General features: G+C 30.9%; 1 protein-coding gene across 1 annotated transcript; it reads right to left on the bottom strand.

The window, feature by feature from the left end:
* Positions 1-621: 621 nt before the first annotated feature.
* LOC108721862 (multidrug resistance-associated protein 4) lies at positions 622-14,656 on the bottom strand. Its single transcript, XM_018446635.1, has 17 exons — positions 14,527-14,656; positions 13,480-13,590; positions 12,967-13,132; positions 12,327-12,557; positions 8,463-8,594; positions 7,949-8,140; positions 7,500-7,808; positions 6,858-7,397; positions 6,233-6,538; positions 5,671-5,859; positions 4,748-5,240; positions 3,576-3,806; positions 3,164-3,403; positions 2,676-2,938; positions 2,167-2,606; positions 1,345-1,474; positions 622-909 (listed from the first exon to the last, which is right to left on the bottom strand). Exons 1-17 carry the CDS (start codon positions 14,598-14,600, stop codon positions 697-699), a joined length of 4,260 nt encoding a protein of 1,419 aa, XP_018302137.1. The 5' UTR covers positions 14,601-14,656; the 3' UTR covers positions 622-696.
* Positions 14,657-15,931: the final 1,275 nt, after the last annotated feature.

Below are 15,931 nucleotides of genomic sequence, written 5' to 3'. Positions count from 1 at the left end.
TTCAATTTACTCATATCTCGTCGCAGCGTGTATACTTAAAATATTAAAAATACTTAAAAATCAAGATTTCATTTAAGAGATACTTATCATATTTTATTTTAACATACGCTGACAAAAATATTATAATATCGAAAAAATAACATATTTAATCCTAATCCGTCTTTAAAATAGATGCGACACATTTGCGTTATAATTAGGGCAGTAAATAAGAACTAAAGTTATTAGAAGTTAGTACATAATACTAAACATACAGTTATACTTTATCCTCGATTTATGTTACCTTCTTAGTATGGTTCTCTTTCTTGTTCCATTCTTCCTTTTCTTCGTAAATTTGATCATGTACTCTTCCTTTTCTTCGTAAATTTGATCGTGTACTAACTGGCATAAGAGACCATGTATAAATATACGTATATATTATAAAGTTACATGCAATGACTCATAGAACATAAACAAATGTAATACATAATAGAACTAATTCAAAGAAGGCATAGCCTTAATATTGAAAATTTCAATATTAATATTACATAAACAAACAAACATTAATTTGCTATAGACATTTTAATTCACGATTTTAAATATAAAATTTCTAGTAGTACGAGTTCGATCAGTGAGTCATCGTATGTATTATACAAAATTTTATATACTTATATAGTATATATATATTTTTTAGCATAAGACTTTTTAGAAGTAGAAAACTTACAAAGCGGTCTGTTCTGTGAGTGTGACATCGCTCTCACTCTCGGTATATTCCGCCGACAAGTTCAATTTACAATGATCGTTATTTTTCTCGCAAGCCTTCTGCGCCTGTTCCAAAAGACTTTTCGCCATCTGATTGCCCGTCTTCTCCACCATTTGTGAAAAGTAACCATTTGGTTTGTCGTGTAACAGCTCATATGGACAACCAAATTCCTGTTGGCGTGACAATTCTGATTATCAAATACGTATATAAGGATTTCTTCCCAGGAAATTACAAAATTTTCAAAACAAACTTGATTCTTCTTCGTATACATAACATTGAATTTTCAGGTAAAAGTATATTGTTAAATAGAAAATCGATTTCGAACTCTCTAAATAATTTGGAGTAAAATTTCTTTCTAAAGAGTGAAAATTAAGCTAATCTGGAATAAGAATATTTCAATATTCAATCTTAAAGAATGAAATTTCACTTTCCAGAGTTTTACTCTAACATTTTCCAAAAATTGAACTGATTATGTTCTTAATCAGAATTATTATGAACAAACTTTTTAGACAGTTATATAGAAAATTATATCTTTTAATTGTGTTTTCCAAAATCAATATTCTTCTTAACACATCTTCACGCTTTATTAAAACGGAAAAACCTACCACTATAGAACCGTTCTCCATCACGATGATCCGATTGCTATCTATAATCGTATTCAAACGATGTGCTATCGTGATAACGGTGCATTCTTTAAAACTGCTCCTTATTGTATCCTGAATTAAAGCATCCGTGCTAAAAATAGAGATTCAAATTTAGGGATGCAAATTTAAACACGTTATATTTAGAAATCGTGCAGCGTATCTTACAGATACAAAATATATAGACCTTTGATGGAAATATCTATCAGTCCGATTTAATTTGAAAAGGTTTGCTTTGTTTCAATCTTGAATTTATTTTAAAATGAATGTTTATTGTATCCTACTGTAACTTGATGTTACCCTTGTAACATACTATGAAAGTACTATCATTCACAAAAGTAACAACTTAATAATAGAAATTTACAATTGTTTACATATAGTAAATTATTCCTATTCCCCACAGCAAATAAAGTCACGTTCATATATTATAATAGACTCTCAATAATCACATCATAACTTGTGGAGTTACTGTCAGATTATTAAATAAGGCTCCACTGCATTATTATCTTGATCTGTCATAATACGATGAATAACTTTTAATACATCTTTATAATGATGTCACACCTGTAACAAAGCGGACATTCGCACAGTACCATGATTTTGCTGTCATATCACACCCTTGACAAAGTAAATATTTGCACGTCATCATGACATCGTTGTGATTACTGTGACTTCATTTGGAGAATTTATAATTAATGGAGAATTTATAATTAATTAATCGATCAAAATTTATTGTCTTCATCAGATGATATTTAAATACAATCCTAAAGAATCTTAAAGACTCACTGCGAATCAATATTGGCCGTGGCTTCATCGAGAACCAGCAAGCGATTGTTCCTCAAGATGGCTCTGGCCAGGCATATGAGTTGCCTCTGGCCGACGCTGAAGTTATGACCGCCAGAGAAGATATCGTGGTCCAATGCGACATCATTCAGTTCGACTTGCCGCAACACTTCCCACAGCTTCATATCGTCGTATTGATTGAACGGATCCAGATTGTAACGTAGACTCTCGGAAAAGAGCACAGATTCCTGTGGTATAATGGAGATCTTGCAGCGCAGTTCACTCAGACCGACCATGCTTGTGTCCCGGCCATCGATTTTGATCTCGCCTTCAAGATCTTCATTGAACAAGCGGAAAAGCGCCGAGATCAAGGAGGACTTGCCGGCTCCAGTTCGTCCAACCACTCCAACTTTCCAGCCAGGCTCGATGGATACGTTCAGATTCTATAAAGCACGATTACGTGATAAAATACAAAAAATGTTTGCAAGAATAGACAGTCGGTTTATTTATACCTTCAAAATTGGTGGATCATCTTTGTGATATTTCATGTTGACGTTCTTCAAGATCAATTGTCCTTGGGATGGCCATGTAGGTGGTGGTGGATTGTCGGAGGTAATAGGTTCCTCCTTAGAAAGATTCGTGTACTGAAGAATCCTTTCCACGGAGGTCATCAGTGACATCGTTTCGCTGAACTGTTTTAAGGTGTATTGCATACAATTGATCAGGATCAATGACTGCGATATCGCTAGACCTGCTTTACTGCCGGCTACACTGCCTATAGTATGAAGAATAACGAAGAAGCAATAGCTTGAAGATTCAGAAAAAGAATTACACACAGAAGTAAAGACAAATATACTGAAGCTTAAGTATTTACTAAAAGTTTATTTGATTCTACTAATTATTTGTAGCCTTCTGCATCTTTTTATGAAATCCTTAGAAATCATAAAAAAATTTAACTTTCAATAACTAAGAACCTGTTAATTAATTAAATATAATTTACCAGTCTCATTCATTGGTATTAAAGAAAAGCAAATGCAGGCCAGAAACAGGCACATAATTATGTCCGAATAGATACTGAAGATTGTTGCGCATGTTAAGAAGAGGTACCACGTGCCGCTGTGACGATCTTGCAATTCATCAAACCGTTTTCGCATTATCTTCTCGATTTCAGCGCCGCTGCTTCTAATCGTCGGCAAGCCATTCAGCGTGGCATTTACGTACGAGAATATAGGACTCTTCACTGAAAACGCAAAAACAAATTCAAAAAAGTTTCTGAGAAATTTATTAAATTCCAGGAAATTTAAAAACTTAAAAATACGAATATTTTGGCAAAAGTCCACGAATTTGGACATCAAGGATCTAATACACACCGCACTTTTTTCTGATGAAATTACTCGCTCTAATTTACTTACTTACGCCTTCGAGACGTTTGATGTCTTGACCAATCTTCATATAGAACTTCGTAACGAAGAAAAACAAGACGACTATTATGGCTATCAATATTAGTATCCATTGATTAATTATCGCCTCCATAATCATTATACCACATACTACGGAATACCCCTGGATCGTATCCAACATCGTTTTGGGCAGCCACTCATCCATGATGCCCACATCCTTCGAAAATCTGTTTAAAATTCTACCTGGAATACGAAAAAAGTTAACTCTCAGCAAGAAATGAGAAAAAAAAATTAAAGTCCAGGAATCGAAATCAATGGAGAGCGAGCGTGGCAGAGAAAACAGTGCACTGGTCTGCTATGCTAAAGATTCCGGGTTTGATTCCCGGTAGAACCAAAAATATTTTCATATACGCTCGTATCTTCTCTCGAAAGGAAGCGACAACCCCCACCGAGAGTATTTCTTTGTCAAGAACACTTCTCTAACAAAATTTCGTCGTTCGAAATCGATGTTCAAATGTAGGTCCCATATGACTGTACAATCAACGTGCGCATCACAAGCATATGAGAGAAGTCACTACGCTCAGCCACGAACAAAGAACTAATTGTAAGTATCGAATCAGAAGAAGAATCGAAATCAATGTAAGTTTGATGATTTATATTTTTAATATCATTTGAATTTGTGTAAAAAAAATATTTGTCATCGTTACGCTTTATTTCTTCATGGATAGCGATATCCAATCATTACAACTTAATAATAGCACATTCGACAAAAATATACTCGTTTTTTGTATCCGGATTTTGAAAGCTCTCAAAAAGATTCTAATAATATTTTTAACAATTTTTTCTTCATATTTTAAATTTATAGAGATTTCTTTTGAAGAAATATCTTAATTTCTCAATTTTTTTAACTTTTCTTTGGAAATTATAAAATGAGAAATCTTATAAATTCTATTTAGAATTTACATGTTATATGTATAAAGAAATCTAGAAAAGATACAAACTTTCTCAGCACTTTCTGAAAAATCTCAATTCATTAAAAAATATTAAAATTATATAGAAATTATGAAAAATTCTAAAAATTACTTGAAAAATACTAAAAAAAAGTTATCGTAAAAGAATTCTTTTGAATACCTCTGTAGAGCGACAAACATCGTTGCCTATCGGATTTCGCAATTGTTACTCACCGGAAGGATTGCTGTGGAAGAAGGACATGCGCGCCTGCAGCAGTTTGAAGAACATGGTGTTGTGAAGGTTACTGCTCGAATTCATGGAAATCTTCATGTAAAGAAAGCTGCGGAACAACGTGGTAGTGATGCAAGCGATGATGCAGAATGTGTACACGTATATGGCATCCACAGTGCTCAGCAGGCCGTCCGGGTTCAACGTGAAGATCGACCCAAGGAAGCTATTGTTGTACATGTTCGCGAATTGTTTAACGTCACTAGTGTTTTCGATACGCCTGACATCTTCCAAGGTGGTCCAGTATGACAGCCAGTAATCATTTCCGGTGGTAGCGACCTGACTGATGATGAAGATCATTAGCAGTACGGATAGCGTGAAAATACTGCCACCGTTATGCAGGTATTCCTTGTACACCCTGCCAGCTACTCGACCATGTGCCGTCATCTCGACTTCGGGGCTATTCTCCACATAATCCGAATCGTCAATGTCCGAGTGCTGCACGATGGCAAAATAATAATCTAATTACTTGATTTAATCTGTCATAATAAACGTAATCTGATGAAGTTAATCCAGTTAAGATCATTTAAGAACGTTAAGAAAATAAGTAGATATTTGAAAACTATCCAACTTTTTTGGATTGTATATATATATATATATATATGTATATAATTTGAGAACCTTTTTCGTGCTTTATTAATTGAAAATAATTAGTGAAGATACACTCACATTAGAAATCTTTAATTGCGCGAAAATACAGATATTTTTTGAAATTATTTTGTATTGTTATTTTTATTTATATTTATTTTATTCTATTTTTATTTTACATTTTTATTTTTTGTGCTATCTATTTTTATTAAACAAAATTAATGTAAAATATTTCAGTTTCTATATTTTTTTTATTAAAAGCAATGAGTGATCATCTTACAGTGATGGAACTTGTAATCGATAATCTTGAGACCCGTCTCGTTGTAGTGATTCTTCTAGACATTTCCGAAGCTCTTCTCACGTCCTCTTCCTTTCTCTGCGCTTGGTTATTCAAATTATCCAACATCCCAATGAAATCTTTATTTGATTGTATTAATTCGTTATAGTTTCCTTGCATTTTCACGAAACCCTTAGGAAACAAAATCATGATATTTAACTTCAAGGATATTTATCTTTATCGTTTAATTAATTATATGTAAATTACATATAAATGAAATGTTTAAAAGTTCCCTGTCATTTTTTTTTAAATCTTATTATTTATATTAATGTTAATTGTGAAATTATCTAATTTTTATGAAGATAGACATTATTAATAAAATAATGTCTATCTTCATAACGATAATAAGAAAAAATTTAAAAATTATTCATTCAGCATTAAATTAGTATTGTTTTTATTACATCTAAATTCTTTATTTTTATAAAACAATTTTAAAAGCCAAACTTTTAAAATTAAAAAATTTTTAATTTAATAAGACGATTAAATGATATTCTGTGTGACTCACTCGATCCAGTACGACGATGTGATCCGCCCTTTTAAGGAATTGCAATTGATGTGTGACAAGTACCCTCGTTTTACCGTGGAGATATTCCATGATACACTTCCCATAGAGATGCCTAGCCACGCGAGTATCTACCGCGCTCAACGGATCGTCGAGCAAATAGACATCCGCCTGTCTATAAACCGCCCTCGCGAGATTGATTCGCGCTCTTTGGCCACCGGACAGAGATACACCTCTATCGCCGACCATTGTCATATCTCCCTGTGGAAATTGTCGGAAATCCTTCGTCAAGGCGCACACATTTGCTACCTAAAACATTTGTCAATTGACTAGAAAGTAAGAAACGTTAGAAAATATTAGAAGTTCCATCACATTTCACCACATAGAATCACATAAAGATTAAAGATTCAGTAAAATATATAACACTTGCTAAAATACATCTTCTTTTATTTCCAATCACAATTAAAGACATCATTCATATTTAATGATTGATGCGGAAGATTGAAGGATTTAATTGTAAGAATTGTTACAAGTCACATATAAAAGTTCTTGATACTAACGTACGTGCAATAGCAGATATAAACACTATACAGTATCCTCAACAATTGCTTTGGACCATGAAAATTACCTGCATGTATCTAGTCTTGTCATAGGGCTGGCCAAACAATATGTTGTCCCTCACAGTACCACCGAAAAGCCAGGGTTCTTGACTGGAATAGGAGATACGCAAATTCGGATTGTTTGTGAAGTATCCAGTGGACAAATTGTCCGGAAAATTATACTTCGAGGATCCCTGAGTAAGGATTATGGAACCCGTGCCGGGATTTAACTCCTTCAGCAGCAGATGTAACATAGACGATTTACCGGAGCCTACTGTACCGACTACAGCACACAATTGACCTGGCTTGATAGTTAAGTTGATATTGCACAAAGTCGGCGGCAATTGGCCACTGATCCAATTGGCGGAAACACGCTGAAGCTTCACGTAGACCGGAAGGTCAGATAATCTGTGATGTTCGGATAAAACGATACTCCCATTTCTCAAGATGAACCTGTCTACTTGATTCTCTGCATTAGTTGCTTCCTTCGGTTTCTGTGGTTTAAACTGCAACTGCGGTGTCTTCTCGGAGAAGCGTCCCGTTTTCATTTCGTCCATCAGCAAAAAATCCTGTAAAAATTAAGCGCACTTCAATAAGTATGACAATAGAGATATAAGAATGATTGTAGATTAAGTTCATCATGAATTAGAAAATAATATGATAACATATACCTCCAATCGATTGAATGATACTATTGATTCACCCAGCAGTATTAGCCCCTGCGGAAAGTACAACGCGACGACGAGTTGAAGTATGTTGAAGTATGTCGAAATTTCATAGGTCACATCAGCAGTCAAATTATTCCCCATTAGGACGAACGTCATCAGGGTGAAGTAGACGGTCAATCGTTCAGTGAAGACCATGATGGCCAAATATGCGGCGCGCATGTATGACGAGTATTTGATTTGCTTGATCTCTAACTTTCTGATTACTGACACAATCTGGCTGAACGGTTTCTCCCAGGCATACATCTTCACCACCTGAACCGAGAATTATCATCTCATAAATTTGTTTCATAAAACTTTCTTATAAATGATACTTGGATGTTAATATTATATCTTCACTCATCAGATATATCGTTTAAGAATAAAATAATTAATCAAACTTGTTGAAGAGATACCTGTATCCCAGCTATGAGTTCGCTCATCAGCTGCACTCTTCGGTCGGTCAGTGGCGCAATCATGGCTCTGAGTTTGTGATTCAAGAAGCTCAAAGTTCCTTGACCTGGAAGGACGATGATTAACAACGTCCCAATGCCGGCAAAACCCGAAATACCGACTTTTTGCCACATTATTGTTCCTACGATCGCGATCTGCGAATAAAAATGAAGCCCGGTCAACTTCAACAGACGATTATTCAAGAGCAACTTCAAAACAAGAGAAAAAAAGAGATTCTACGTCTTTACGGTCTAAACTAACTCATGGAGTTGTAAAATGCATATAAATAGCTCATATACATATAATCGGTATAATATGTTCTACGAATCATACTATAATTATTAAAATATATACTTATCAATAATCTACAAAAGAGATTGATAAATTTAAATGATTTTTTTTCAAGAGTATGATCGAAGTGCTGTTTAATTATCTCGGAATATATCTCACGAATACTTTTACGAGATAAAGATTTACCATAAAAGGCATGATCCATATGTAATTCAGGCACATTGTTAATTGATCGAAGCGAATGACATCATTGCTGAGAAGATTCATGATCTGTCCGGTACCGGTTTGATTCATGGATGCTGTGTTCAACCGTAATAACTACAACAGTTTTCGAAATAATTATAAATTGAATAATAGGTTTTTCCACTTTCTTTCCGCTTCGTCCATACATACATATAAGCACATTATAAATCTCTCTTTTTTGATTGATTTTTACAAAAAAGATATACAAAATTCCCTATGAAAATTGTAATAAAACTGAATAAAGCTGCTTAATAGAAATTAGTATCATTCTTCATAAATCCTGTACTATGGCTAATGTAGTCAACCATTTGTAACATCTCTGAGACAAACAGGCGCGCGCGCACATTGCTACATACATTCCCATACATGCTTATTCCTTTTTTTTATGTTATTAATAGTGGTATTTATATAAATATTTTTCTATAATTTTGTAATGTTTAATAAGAATATGAAATATTTTGATTATTAAATTATGAAAAAATTATTTAATTATAAAATTATGAAAAATTATAAAAAAGTTTTCTACTTGTTATTGCAACAAATAAAAATTACAATTTTTTATTTATCTGGGTTTTTATACGTAGTCTATTTATACGTAGTCTCCTGGTAAAAAGTTTTTTCGCATGTAATCACATTTCATATTTAAATACATCACTATACAAAATTATGTAAAAATATTTAAAAATATAAAATCTTTTGAATTTGTATTATATTTCAAAGACTTGAATGCTGAACAAAGTTATTGTTCCAGAAATTCTTGCAAAAATTATAGAATCTAACGCGTTCAAAATGTAAAGTAACAAATTAACATAAAACTAACTTAACTTTTTTTATTTCTATAATCACATGGAGCATTCAGAGCAAAATTTGTAATATATACTCTTTTAACATTTAATTTTTACATTTAAATATTATTAATGACATTTAAATATTATTAATTGAATTATACTTTTTATCGTGCATAATAGTGCTGTTCTTTTTGTAAACGTATAATTACAAGGTAAAATGTTGGCCAATTATTCGCAAGTAATTTCCTGTCTTTAGACTTAAAATTATTTTAATCTAAAATTTTTTAAGTTTCAGTTATGAATATATGACCGCTTAATCCTAATATCTTCCTCATTACAGGCATGACCTTCAACATCTACCAACAACACGTTTGCTGGTACAATATCCATCGCGGAATGACGTGTCTTTTTAGTGATCTTATCTCTTTCAAAATATAACAGCCCGATAAAAAATTTTTCATACATAATTATACATAAACGGTTATACATAATTTGTAACCGTTATAAATAAGTCATGTATAAATAAGTTACGTATAACCGTTTATGTATAATTATGTATGAAAAATTTTTTACCGGGCTGCTATATTTTAAAAGAGATAAGATCACTCGAAAGACACGTCATTTCGCGATGAATATTGTACCAGCAAACGTGTTATTGGTAGTCGTTATAGTTAAATATAATATTGTACCAGCAAACGTGTTATGTTTGGTAATCGATGAAAGTCATGCCTATAACGAGAAAAATATTAGGATCAAGTGGTCATACATTCATTTGTCATATTTTTTAAATTAATATTACTATTACAGACAATATTGTATATTACAATATAAATATTACAAAAACAAACGTTTTAAAATTGTTACAGAAATTGAAACTTAAAAAGTTTTAGATTAGAACAGTTTAAAGACAGGAAATTACTTGCGAATAATTGGCCTTACATTTTACCTTGCAATGATACATTAAAAAAAAACATTGCTATTATGTATGATAAAATGTATAATAATATTAATTTGTAGATCATTAATAATACTCTTAAGTATAAAAATTAAATATTTAAAAAATATATATACATTACAAATTTTGTTCTGAATGCTCCAAGCGATTATAGAAATAAAAAAATTCGAAGTTATTTTTATGATAACTTGTTATTTTATATTTTGAATGTGTTAGATTCTACATTATTCTACAAGAAATTCTAGAACGATAACTTTGTTCAGCATTCAAATATTTTCTGAAATATTATAATACATACTCCGAAGATTTTTGTCGCACTGAACACGATGTTGTTAGCAGAATTTGCATATTGCGTCAAGTTTTTGTGTAAATTGGGATGAAATGAGCATTTTTGAGAAATAACATTTTTGGTATCATTTTTAATATTTTTTATAATAAACAATATTAAGTGAAATGAACTAAGATGTGTTTCAACACAAATAAGGAAGAAGAAAGTTATTTTCGATCAAAGTGGGTCTTGGTGTTCAATAATATTCATATATACAAATGCAATTATACAAATAAAATTTTTACAATAAAATAAAAAGTTATTTTGAAATTATGTCTACGGAAACAGTCATAATTTTGACGAAAATAAATGATACGGTCATATCCTAAAATTCATTTGAAAACTCTTGAATTGTATTTTTAGGCACTCGATAACTTTATTTAGAAATAAGGTTTTATTTTGCTGTAAAAAAATATTGAAAACATTAAAAAATGCCATTTTTTGTCCACTTCATCTCAATTTACTCAAAATCCTGATGTATGTTACACTAATTTTACCAATGGCATCGTATTCATCAAGAAAATATCTTCGGGATGTGTACATGGTACTTCGGAGAAAAAGAAAAGTGACTTTTTGTCGAACAGTGTAATAATCGTATTCAAATGACTGATAACGATAAACAATATAAACATACGAGATAACGAACTCAATACGACGCACTATTCCTTTAAGCACTAAAGGAATTTTTTGCACTTTAATTAATTACAATTAAAATCGAACATTAAAATTGATCTCTTTGCCATATAATTTTAAAATTAAATTCTTATTTATACATCGATGTGAATCCAATGTTATCCTAAATATTAAACATTGCACGTTGAATTCAACGATTCCGTAAAAGAATTGTACAATTATTACTTAATAAGTTAAAGCAAAGTAAACTTTTTCCGACTAGAAAGAAACTGTTTTCTCTTTCCAAGAAGAACTTAATTGGACCAGTGCATGGACTCACAAGCAGAGTTGAGAAGTAATGCGTTACTTGTAACGTCGTTATTCTCCTCGTTCTTTTTTTTGTAACAATCGTTACTTTTTCTGTCTGTAACGTTATTTTTTATTGTTACTTTAATTTTTATTGGATGCATTGAATCATATTTCGATTGCTGACGCTGAAAGATGTTTTGCTTGTGTGTCTCTAGAAGTATACTTCTAGCTACCCAAGTTGTGTCGTTGTTATAACAAATGAGTGAAATAAATACTTAAAATTTTTTTTAATGCTTTTTTGTCTAAGTATACAAATATATATTTACAATTTAATTTATATCATCTATAATAAGAAGTTATTAGTTGCAATAAATACAATTATAAAATGTTAACTTTCACTTTTTTATTTTTTAAAAAATATTTTATATTTTATATCTTAGACTGCATTTTCCAATAACCAAACTATTAAATAATCAGTATTGAATTCAGTAATCAATATTTATTTAATTTATTTTCAGTAATTGTTGAATTTAACTCTCGACGATTGTTTTTGCCAAATTCGTTTTTTTGTACAGAAAAGTGTCTAATGAGCTTAATTTTATCAATATCATACGGAAGGGACCTAAACTTAACAATTTCCCGAAAAGTAACTATATTTGTTACTTTTCAAGTAACGGTAACACGTTACTTTTTAAAATGAATAACTGGTAACGGTAACGAATTATTTTTAACAAAAGTAACTGCTGTAACGGTAACGCGTTATTTTTTTAAAGTAACGTTCCCAACTCTGCTCACAAGTTAATTCGCATTATTACCTTCCGATAGAGAAGAGAACTGCAGGCGATACGTATCCTCATGCCAACATGCAACGATTGCATAAAAGAGTGGTGTATCAACATAATGGAGAAGACATTGACAATGATCAGGAAGGTGATGTAGATCATTACCTCGTTCGTTGAGATTTTATGCTTCGCGTTAGGATCACTAATGAAATATTTGATGATCCAACTTTGCAAAATCGGTATCATTACGCGTACTACGCTACACTAAAAGAAAAAAGAAATTTAACTCTCCCCTTTCTCTCCAAATAAATTTATAAATCTAATAAATCTAAGAAGAGCAAGCAAGAAAGAGAGAGAGAGAGAAAGAAAGAGAGAGAAATCTCAGATTAATTCAGATCAGTTTTTTCTTCTTCATTAGATATTAGCTAAATCCAATTAGGGATCCACCAGATATCCGGAAAATATTGCTGAATTCTGATTTCTGGCAATCCTTCCCGAATATCTGATGCATTCCTAAATCTAACGAAAGATTAATGTCTAACACAACAAATTTTTCTATTATTGTTTCTTTCTCTTGGTGGGAATATTTTACAACGCTTCTTTCCACATAAACACATTTCATTTAAATATCGTAAATATTAATATCACATGGTATTTCTTTTCAAAGATATACTTGGATAAATGAGCAGATTCCGATTATGAAATATGGCAACCAAAAGGTTTTGTAGACTGCCTTGTACAATTTCGGACGAGACTTCTTTTTTAACGGCACCTTCTGCCCATCTTTTCCTACGATATATTCCAAGTTCTTTAGTTTATCCAGCTCGCGATTCCAGTATCTGAACGAAAAAATTTCATTAGAATTCTAGAAAAGCAAGTATTAAATATTATTAATTTTAATTTTTAATTTTACTTTCTCCATATTTTGCTGCGTTCTCACTTTAAAGAGTTTAACGGGTAGATATATATCTAATATAAAATAATAGTGCTGGCCGCAAAATAGAATAGGTATCGAAATTATACAATATATGCATATAATATAAATTGCACTTGTATTTTTAAAACAATTATTAAAATTCGTTTATTATTCCTTACAACGAAAGTAAGAACTTTAATTGTTACGATCGTCATTATAATATCCATTCACTTATGTATATTTATTGATATCAACGTGAACAATACTCACTTCTCGAGATGATCGGTTAATTTTTCGGATTCGTCTGCTTTGATTGGTCGATAAATGTCGGATTCTTCCAAATCACGCTTGAAGCTTATCATAAATAATTCTCGTATCCACCTGTATGCATCAAAAACAATCTATATATATGTTTCATGTCGGTACTTCTTTATACTACAGTACAAAGATTGTCTTGGAGCTATCTTTTTCCTTTCCTTTTTATCAATATATAATACACGAAAACTCGAAGATTGTAGATACATATTTAGGTATATATTTCGCAAATTATATATAAATTTTTAGCCGTGAATTGTAAGTATATTAAAATATCCCGAAATAATTATTTCTTCTCTCAACATCAACATGATTATATATAATTCAGGAAATCAAAGGTTCTAAGTAGATACTTTACGAGCACCTTATACATGTATTTTCCATTGTAAATTTATTTTAACGATGGATGATTAGAAAAACTGTGATTGTTTTTGTAATCTAAGAAAAAATAAATAAATTTTTTCTCATATTCGATAACGACAATGTAATAACATACATGCACATTCATATTTGTTAATGATAAATAATAATTTAATATGGCTCACAGTTATACAAAGACATAGTTAATTTTTTTAATTACTGCAAGTGGTAACTGATATATATATATATGTAGAAAAAGAATAGATAAGAGAGGATGACTCGACGTAAGTTACACGTCGTTCTTTTGAATAGCAGGAAAATTTGCGAAATGCTTTTTCATTTTCTTAAAGTAAAAATGTAAAATGTACATATGAAATTAAAAATAGCTAACGCAATACAAGCAAAAATATTCTTCATTTTCTTTTTTTTTTTTTGAAGAAATATAATTTTGCTTATTTTTAAAAAATTTCTTTTTCTTAATGAAATCTCACTTTCTAAGAAAAAAAATATTTCTAATTTTTCGGAATCTCTTCTTTTTTATAAAAATTAAAATTTTTCGTAAAAAACAAGGACTTGCATATTTTGTTCTTTCTTTCTTTTTTTCCTTTCTTTTGTTCAATATAATATTGAATTTTGACGAACCAGAAAAATAGAACACTGAAGATATTTGCGGTCTCTTTAGGGTTTGGCTTCATGTCGCTCGTATCTTTATCCATATTGTCGCATAAAAACTAATACTTCAAGCTAACAGAAAAAAAACGAAAACGATCAGCGTTCTTCCTTTCTTTCCCCTTTCCCTCTTTCTTTACCGTTCGTTCTCCTTCTCTTGCCGTTTCTCGAGGCACGCTTTCCAATAGTTAATCCTTTACTGAAATTATCAGTAACTGTGCTGCTTTTTATATTGACTTACACTACTAGTGATATACGAGAAACATTAGTGATAACTGTCCAATACATTGTTTGTACAAATATCGCTACGTAATGCTTTTGTTGTTTTTCTTCTCAAGTAATACATTTCACGCTATTTTTCCATATAGTTTATTTCTTCTTTCTTTTCTTTACTATTTGTATAGTAAAATTTTACTTGTTACTAAACTTAGCTATTTAATAGCTACAAATAGTGATTAGATAAATAATTTTTTTAATAGTAACATTATTATTTTAAACAAGATTTAAAAATACAAACTTGACGACATATAAGAGATAAATGAATTAACCGTATAATAGTCATTAAACATTTTACGTATATTGTAGTCAATTAAAAAATATTTGGGGAGACAGATATATATATATATATATAAATTCTTTGATAATAATTTAATTTAATTTAAAAAGATATAATTTTATTAGATTTTATAGTAAATTTCAATTTCATTTATTGTATATCATAATGTTCACTAAACATATATATCCAGTGACTGTTACATAAATATCCATTGCACATATATATATTATATATTATATTAATGTATAATATCATTTTTAGACCGTGTATGTAAGAGACACAAACGACAAATTAAAGTCCTATACTAGGGCTAGATCGAAGCTAGATCTTAAAATGCTTAAATAATTCAATCTTTAATCACTAAATATGATATATATGTACTTGACATACATATCACAATTGTAGTCTAACAAATTGTGCACCGAAATATTTCCGGACTAAACACAATTAAACCACTGTAGTAATTTCGCGAATTAAATTAAATTCTAATAATTTCGATGCTCAATCAGGCATCATATTTCAAAAATGTTTGAAAATATGCTGAAAAAACTGTAATTAAACTTATTGAAAAATATTACCTCGGCCGGGAGTCGAATCCCATTATATAATATTAATGTAATATGTCATTTTTTTATACAGGATATTCGGTAACGATCATATCACTTTTCGTGCAAGTAGAGTAGGTTAAATCGGACTTTTCTAAGACTTTGTCTATCAAAGCATAGAAATTTCATATTGCGTTGTTCGAGTAACTTTATCTACTACTTAATGGGAGATTTTATTGAATTGTCGTAGGCATTCTATCCCTTTAGCAGATAAAAT

The sequence above is a fragment of the Mycetomoellerius zeteki genome, unplaced genomic scaffold, assembly GCF_001594055.1.
Source record: "Mycetomoellerius zeteki isolate Tzet28-1 unplaced genomic scaffold, Tzet1.0 scaffold186, whole genome shotgun sequence".
NCBI classification, from domain to species: Eukaryota; Metazoa; Arthropoda; class Insecta; order Hymenoptera; family Formicidae; genus Mycetomoellerius; species Mycetomoellerius zeteki.
This window is presented reverse-complemented; position numbering and strand designations above follow the sequence as displayed.

Coding starts and splice junctions, on each gene's coding strand:
- LOC108721862 (XM_018446635.1), bottom strand. CDS start 14,600: ATGGATAAAGATACGAGCGACATGAAGCCAAACCCTAAAGAGACCGCA. Junction 12,558..12,966: donor GAATCTGCTCATTTATCCAA/GTATATCTTTGA, acceptor TTTTTCTTTTAG/TGTAGCGTAGTACGCGTAAT. Junction 1,475..2,166: donor ACGGCCAATATTGATTCGCA/GTGAGTCTTTAA, acceptor CTCTATTTTTAG/CACGGATGCTTTAATTCAGG.